General features: G+C 35.9%; 2 protein-coding genes across 3 annotated transcripts; one reads left to right on the top strand and one right to left on the bottom strand.

Moving 5' to 3' along the window:
• Positions 1 to 1,553: 1,553 nt before the first annotated feature.
• On the top strand, positions 1,554 to 5,165 carry LOC122305325 (actin-depolymerizing factor-like). Its single transcript, XM_043117746.1, has 3 exons — positions 1,554 to 1,840; positions 2,710 to 2,975; positions 4,641 to 5,165. Exons 1-3 carry the CDS (start codon positions 1,817 to 1,819, stop codon positions 4,789 to 4,791), a joined length of 441 nt encoding a protein of 146 aa, XP_042973680.1. The 5' UTR covers positions 1,554 to 1,816; the 3' UTR covers positions 4,792 to 5,165.
• Positions 5,166 to 5,771: 606 nt separating this feature from the next.
• Positions 5,772 to 8,370, bottom strand: LOC122305324 (probable inorganic phosphate transporter 1-7). 2 transcript variants are annotated; one of them, XM_043117744.1, is made up of 2 exons: positions 8,213 to 8,370; positions 5,772 to 7,588 (listed from the first exon to the last, which is right to left on the bottom strand). In XM_043117744.1, the coding sequence occupies exon 2, from the start codon at positions 7,492 to 7,494 to the stop codon at positions 5,938 to 5,940; it is 1,557 nt and encodes a 518-aa protein (XP_042973678.1). In that variant the 5' UTR covers positions 7,495 to 7,588; positions 8,213 to 8,370; the 3' UTR covers positions 5,772 to 5,937. The 2 variants fall into 2 exon arrangements, with proteins under 2 accessions (XP_042973678.1, XP_042973679.1); XM_043117745.1 differs by having other exon boundaries at positions 5,772 to 7,579; positions 8,213 to 8,265.

Here is an 8,370-nt window from a genome sequence, read left to right as displayed (position 1 = left end):
AAAATAAAATAAAATAAAAGTGGAGGGCGGTGTGTCATAACGTTCGGGGTAAGCCGCTGAGCACGGCAATGTGGGACCCAGTGACTAATCAATTTGATCACAGATACGGATGGGTGGGGTTGCTTTGCACTCGTACGGTGAGATTCGTTTTCAGCTAACTTCCAACGTTCCTGACTGCTGTGTATATCCGATTAGTCATATTCTGGCGTGAACAATTATATTTGAAGTAATTTATATTATACATTATTTAAATTGCATAATTTTATTTATTTATTTTTTCTATTATAAAATATAGTAGTATTTATTTATTTATTTATTTTAAATATAAGAAACTTGCCACAAAAATTATTTGTTATATTTAAACAGTAATAATGCCGATACAACTATTTTATAATTATGCTTTAAATTGATATTTTTTTTAATATAAAATTGTGTTATTTTTATAATTTATATTTTATATTTAAAAAATATCCCTTATTATAAGTTTAAAATTTAATGTCACACCGTGCACATTTACACGTGTACAGACTAGATATAAATTAAAGCTTCCTGGTCAACGTCCACCGTTGAAAAAGAAAAGCAAGTTAGCGTTAACATTACGCACCCCCTCCTCCTAAAAAAAAAAAGGCACATTGAACCATCATTATCTCTTCCTATTTCTTTCTCTCTCTCTCTCTCTCTTTTTTTTTTTTAAATAAAAATTTCATAGAAATTTAATTCGTTGAAAATATCTAAATCGGATTTTAAAAAACTAGTTAAATACTTCGTAATTCAAACTCATAGAAAATTCAACGGATTTTTACCAATTTTATTCTCATGCAATTAATGATAAGCCACATATTTAAAATAAATAAGAAATAATATTTATAGTCATTAAGTGTGTAAGTATCATATAATTTTTTTAAAAATAAAAAATAAATACAAAATTCACATGAATTTTTTTACTATTTTTCAAAATAATTACATAACAATTGCGAGTCAGTTATGCACTCTACGATTATATATAATATTATTTAAAATAAATAAATATGAATATTATTTAATTCAAACTCATAGTAAATTCAAGGGATTTTTACCAATTTTATTCTCATGCAATTAATGATAAGCCACATAAGTAAAATAAATAAATATGAATTTCCATTTATAAAAGAAATATATATGGAAATAATATCACTAAAAATTCAAACAAAAATTTATAATTTTATGCAACTCTACTCCTTAAATTTTTTTAAACCGTTTCTTAATAATCCACCTCATGGATTGACTTTAGTTGCCAACTTCATCTATGCCCTCGTATTTATTGTCTATTTCATGTCATTTAATAATAATAAATAATAACTATTATTAATGACAACAATAATTTATTGTTTAATTATTTGCCGATATTCTAACCCAAAGAGACAAAAAAAGAAAAAAAAAAAGGATAATTTTTTGCCCTTTAGACCCCTGCCTGTATCCCTTACAAGGCATGGTCCATACGATGGATTAGTCTTTTTTAGTCTTTTTTTCGATTGTAAGATAAGAACAGAGCTGTAGAGCAGTACATGCACACAACCTTCCTCTCCTCGAAAAATCCGAATTTTTTGAAAAGAAAACGAAGGCAATAAAGAGAGAGATCGAGGAAGGTTCAGTCGTCTTTGGTTTCTTGGCAGTTTTCCCATTTTGTTTTTTGTTGTTTTTCTCCACCACTATTCTGGGTCCCTGCTCTCTCTTCTGACCCTTTCTCATAATAGTTTTTCTTTCCGTCCAAACACAATCCACCACTTTGCTTTCTCTTCTTCTTCTTCGCTCGTCTAGCTCACCGCTCTTGGATATCATGTCTTTCAGATGGCTCAACCGGGTCTCTCTCTCTCTGCTCTCTACTTCTATTAGTCTGTTGGCAACAACCATGAATAAAATTATAGGTTCATGTGTTAAGCATATTTACTTAAAATCGAAGATTTCTTTTCCTTTTCAGTTATATTTTGACGAGTTCTCTTTTCACCGCTCATTTTATTCAACTTGCATGAAAAGTTAGATCACTTGTTTTTCTGTTTGATTTTGCTTGCCGATGAAGGTCAGGAAAATATCAAAAAATGGGTTCTTTTTCATTTAGTGAAGGATTTTTTTTTTTTTTTAATTGCTTGGTGTGTTCTTGGTTCGCGGAAAATTGAAAACCTGAGTCCTCTGCAGACTGATAGAGCTTATATATTTGCTCTAGATCACTTCAATGAATGCAACTCCAACATTTTCATTATCCTGTTTACAATTGATCATGAATCAATAACTCTTTGATCGTGCTGCCTAACTATGAAGAAACTGTATTCTATCTGTGAATCTAAGTTTGAAACCGTTATTTCATGAATAAAGCATGATCTTTGCTGCATGCCCAGGAAGTACAGAAGATTATTATTTATTTGTTTACACTAATTGAAACCTTTTTATCATGATTTGATTTGCGGTATCGATTGTGCTATCGTATCAATATTTGCTTCAGGTATGATCTTGTCATCAAATAAAATCTATCATTAGATCCCTTGTGTAAAAAAATCTTATTCCAAGTTGTGGAACACTGGAATACAAATTTCAATCGTTTATGACAAGTGGTTTGGAGCTTCTTGCTGGCTAAAAAGGAACTAATAGCTTCATATTATTAATGTGCACGCTGTTGTCTAGATTCTGAAGTTTTAGATTGAAAAATTATGTGATGCAATTTGATTTCGTTTTCAGCCAAACGCTTCGTGGGGCATGGGTGTTGGTGATCAAACCAAAAACACATTTTTCGAATTGAAGTGGAAGAAGGTTCACCGATATGTGATTTTTAAGGTTGATGAGAATAAAAAGGAGGTTGTGGTTGAGAAGACAGGTGATCCAGCTGAGAATTATGATGATTTCACTGCAGCTTTACCTGAGAATGATTGCCGATATGCTGTTTACGACTATGATTTCGTGACTTCTGATAACTGTCAAAAGAGCAAGATATTCTTCATCGCATGGTAAGGTTTCGCCTATAATCTCTGCATATTTCATTTCCATTGATATTATCACTTTCTCTATGAGAGGGTAACCAATAAATAAGCACTTATATTATCCTCATGAGACATGGCAATTATCGTCATTAATTTATTAAATATATGTTAAAATCACAATGAAAAGTGAATCCACACCTACTCTGTCAATACTTCTTGCATCGTTAATTCATTCTGTTGTTTTTCTCGTTTGTGTTTTATTTATTTGACCTGACTTAACACATCCATGCACTCATAATATCCAGCATTTAAAAACTTATCTGGGTTTAGATTTAGTTTTAGTTTTAGTCTCTTTTTCGTCTTTCTAAGATCTTTTATGCAGCCTCAGGACTTACTTGCTTTGACTTTCTGGATACAATTTTTTGTTAAAAATGATTTATCTTTGTTGTAATTTTAGACATGCTTATTCTGTTGATATCAGTCTATCGTCATCTGAACTTAAACGTTACACTTAATTTGTGGTATTTCTTGATATACAGCATATTTAGGCTGCATACTTCACAGGTTTGGGAATGGCATAAGGAGATTTGTTGCGAGAATAGCGGTAGTTGCTATAAGCATGCAATTTTCTTCCGTATGATTGTTAAATATGGGATGCCCTTATTCTTCCATACTTTAATAGGTAGTCTCTTGCTATATTAAAGCTATGTTTCATGCTGCTTCATCTTCAAAAGAAACTAGAAGGGTGCATATTCCAGGAGCCCAAACTTTGTGATTGAACAAATTCTCCTCAATCTGTTGTGGTTTGAGGACTCCTTGTTCCCCTTCTTCAAATTCCGATTCTTAATATTCATAGAGAAATATTTGATCAGTGATAGATTTTTTTTTTTAAATCATCCATTGTTATGCGTTGGCAAATCAGGCAGTAGTATGGATGTCTGATCTTTCTGAAGTTAACAAATTTCCATTTAACTGTAGTCAACCTGTGAAGTTAAATGGGGTAATTTTGTATGTAACTGATAAGATTATAGGGTCATGGGGCATGCACTCATCATATATATGTTAATTATTTGGTTTCTTTTGTTAAATGAAATTATGCTACTGTTCTTGTTGTGTTCCATTGCTATGCATTAATTGACCATGAAGAATGTCCTTTTAGTTTTACAATCTGTTCCTGATGTCAATTTATGTAGTTTTTCAAGGCTTTTGCGAATTTTCGATTTAAAAAACTTGTACTTAATATATTTAGAAATCTGGATCTTATCATACTTTGTTATTTAGCAACCAATGATTTGCATCTGTAAAACTTCTCCTAAGCTCTATTCTTGATGATCTGGTTCTGTATTTCTTGTTTGTTTTGGACTAATGGATGTACTGCCAGTGTGACTAGGACCATACGCAGACAACTGTTTTACATTTTTCCATTTTTTCGTTTTGCAATATATTCTAGGTGGTCTTGTTTTGCTGGTAGAAGTTGGAGGATGACTTTTAAATGATCCAATGCTATTCTTTTTCAAGCCTCCAGGCAGTTGCATAGCATCAAACATTGGTCCTAGTTTTCTTTATGTGTTTGTGGATTTTGGTATTTATGTTTTATCCTACGGTAATGACACATTTTATACTTTTAGTATTTGAGTGGTTCTGCTATTAAGATCTCATTCTTAATGATTCATTGCATGACATTCCTATCAGGTCTCCTTCATCCTCACGAATCCGTGCCAAGATGCTCTATGCCACATCTAGAGACAGGTTCAGACGGGAGCTGGATGGTGTCCATTATGAGATTCAGGCTACTGACCCCATGGAGATGGATCTTGAAGTGCTTAGAGACCGTGCACACTGAATGGTCTCTGCTGTTTAGAGTTTTCTTCCTTGGAGAGGAGATCTGCTATGGTTTTTAAATTTATGAAATAGTTATCAGGCACAGTATAGCATTGCACTATCCGTGAATAAATTGACATCTGTGAGGCACATTAGTTTTAGGCTAATATTATCTGATAACAGAGATGATGGAGAAAGTCACTTTCCTTCTTGTTTGCCTATCCTCAGGTGAAAAGATGAGTTTGTAAAGTGGTTTTTGGAAACTCTTGATGTAAGTAATCTTATGAAAGTTGGTATACAAAGGATGTACCTGTAAAAGGATATGTAGAAACTCCATGTATATTGGCATGTAAAACATGTCTGAAGATGTATGGGAAACGGCAAAAATTGCTCTTATTCTTACCCTCCCCTCCTTAATTTCCACCCTTCTCTTCCTCTTTGCTTTAGGTTCCACAAGAGAAAATGTCATAAGCGGGAAGTTGATTACCCCCAACGGGAGGAGCAAAACCCTTACGTACCATTGGTCTTGACCCGGTTCTTAGAGAAATTCGAGAACCCAAATGCAAACCCCAAAGTCCCAAGTTTTGCGAGCAAACAGAGTAGAAAAGTCTCCCAGAGGAACCTGAAATATTTTGCAACTATGTATTCCCCATTTTCCCTTTCATTCCTCAGACAAATTTTCTTAAAGAAACCGGAACCTTAGCAGTTATATTCCATACTCGTTAGCCATCAAGAAGCTTGCAAACGTGCTTTTGCCAGAGCATGCTCAAAACTTCTAGAACAAGCCAAGCCTACTGCTGTTCAAACTTCAGAGTTTAATTTATATTTTGAGTGTCTAGGATTGAATAGAGGTAGACTTCAACAAAGGTCGGAGAGCCAATTAAGGTCGGACAGTTCATTGGATAAAAAAAACATGATAAAATGACTCTGTTATGATGCTAGAGAAAGGTCATTATTTTGTAGAAAAGAATTACTTTCTGCCGAGTTGAAGAGGGAGAAGAATGCAAATAAGATAATTTTAATAAATATAGCAACACAGGAAAAATAATCCATTTTTTTAATCAAACGTACAAACTACGACATGATTCAAAATTTTCTGAAGAAAAAAATAGATCACCCAAATGGGCATTTTGTTGTGAACTACTGGCTGCTCTTATTCTGTTCCTGCTCAATTGTCACCCTCGTTCTCACCAGACATCTCCTCCAATGATTTACCCTTTGGTTCGGGCACTAGAAAAGTAAACAGAAAGCCCAAGAGGTTGATGACACCCAACACAATGAGTGAGTTCTTCACCCCAATGCCTGCAGGGTACCCTGCATCTGCCTTGGCCTTGTCCTGGTTCTGAGCCAAATACAAGAAACCAAATGCACCCACCATAGCTCCAAGCTTTCCCGATGCTGCAGATATGCCGTGGCAAGTAGACCGTAACCTGGCTGGGAAAATCTCAGCTGGCACGACAAATGTGGTTGCGTTAGGCCCGAAATTAGCAAAGAAGAAAGTAAGGGAATACATAACCACAAACCCAATGCGGTTATCCTTGTGAGTCCAGTGGTTGTAAGGAAAAGCCAGGGCAAACATAAACACTGTCATGAAGAAGAAACCCATCAGTTGGATGGCAAACCTTCCAATCCTGTCAATTAAAGCCACTGTAAACCAGTAGCCTGGCACGGTACTCCACAAAGCAATTAGTGTTTGTGCCCTTGCGATTCTAAAGACCTCCTCGATGGCATTCATGGTCTTTGCCGGAGGAATCCATCCAACTGCACTGAAGATATCCTTTTGGAATAGATTTTGGCTGTAAAATGCAATGTCAAGCAAGAACCATGTGCTGCTTGTTCCAAGCAAGTGGAGTCCATGGCGACGAGCAAACTCTTTAGAGAACAAACCAAAGTCAGCTCTTGGCTGCTCATTCGATTGCTGTTCTGCTTCAATGTCAACCTGCAGAACCTTTGACATATCAGACGCAGCCTGTTTTGTATTCTTGGCAACAAGGGCTGTGTAACGAGCAGTTTCGGGCATCTTTAAGCGCCAGTAGTATGTGAGCGCAGCGGGAAGTGCACCAACCATTAGAATAATTCGCCATAGATAATCTGCTTGTGGGACAGTGGAGGCAACTGGATCAACTTCGTAAGTGGGAGCACCAAACTCGGCCTGGAATATGGAAGACATTATAATAGCAAATATACCACCACCCAAAATGCCAAACCCTTGCATGGCAAACACTGCTGCAATGAAGGCTCCACGAGTGTTCTTATTAGCATATTCAGACATAATGGTTGCAGAAAGTGGGTAGTCACCCCCTATGCCAAAACCAAGCCAAAACCGAAAGAAACAAAGAGTGCTCATGACAGCTTTTGCGTTGTGACCAAAGGAAAGACCAGAAGCAATGGAGCAAAAGAACATGAGCATCAATGTCAAGCCATAGACTTTCTTTCGGCCCATCTTGTCACCAAGCCATCCAAAGAAGAGTTGGCCTGCGAGTGTTCCACAGAGTGCTACCCCATTAACAGCAGCTGATACATTGGGAGGCAATGTGCCGGGCTTTGCTGCCCCATCAACATGGTAGTAGATGCGGCCAAGCAATTTGGTGACAAGGGATATGCAGAATAGATCATATGCATCCGTGAAAAACCCCATTCCAGCAATGATAATTGCAGTAAAATGGTAACATTGCGTTTTGGCAACATCAAGCGCATTCAGCACCTTCAATTGCTCTTTGGCCATGGTTGGCTGCCTCACTTTCGAATCTGCCTTGTCTTTTGCTCAACCTCTCTCCTTGACGGACAAGCTCTTAACTTTTCTCTGCTATCTGTTGGAGCTGCATGTATAAGAGCGTTTAGCCACATGCACATTACAAACTTTCAACAAGGATCATTCGATGTTTTCTTTAGAAATGTGGCATGCATGAATTCATGAATGCAAACATGTGTACCAAATGGACATAAAAACTTCACATTTCTTCACGATATACAGAAAGGAATATTACGTGAATCAAAATTACAGAATTATAAACAGATATACAAAGAACAAATGGAAGGGCCAGAAGAAGTATTATATAATCACAAACTTTCCAACGCAAGTACTTTCTTTCCATTTTCCCCGAACTTCTCAAATTCCGAAAAGAGAGCTAAATGTTTTTTTTTGTTCCTTTTGAATTCTTTAAGAAAATTTTGAATCCCAAGTATACATATAAATGCAAGCATTGAGTTGGCTCCTTAATTTCTCCTCTTTTTTTTTTTTTTCCCATTCAAAATAGAAAACTTATTTTTGACGATTTCCTTGCCTAAAATGAATAGATTCGGGTCAGGATCATCTATATGATGTACGAAATAATATTTCAAGAATATTCAATTATCATGAGACGTCATAAAGCGCCTTCAAAAGATTCTAAGATCAGACGGAAGAACAACACAAAATGTGTAGAAGTTAAGAAGTGACTGACCTGATTTAGCCTGTCGTGTTGCCTGTGAGAGACAGACAGGGATGACAATGGACAGTGGAGAGATTTGTGTGGGCTCGATAATTTATATGAATGAGAATTTCCTTAAAATAGACCGGAATATATGCCCTGCGGAATATATGCCCTGCATATTCCCCATA

This window comes from Carya illinoinensis, chromosome 3, assembly GCF_018687715.1.
Source record: "Carya illinoinensis cultivar Pawnee chromosome 3, C.illinoinensisPawnee_v1, whole genome shotgun sequence".
NCBI classification, from domain to species: domain Eukaryota; kingdom Viridiplantae; phylum Streptophyta; class Magnoliopsida; order Fagales; family Juglandaceae; genus Carya; species Carya illinoinensis.
Note: the sequence above shows the minus strand (reverse complement) of the source record. Positions and strands in the feature narration are given on the sequence as shown.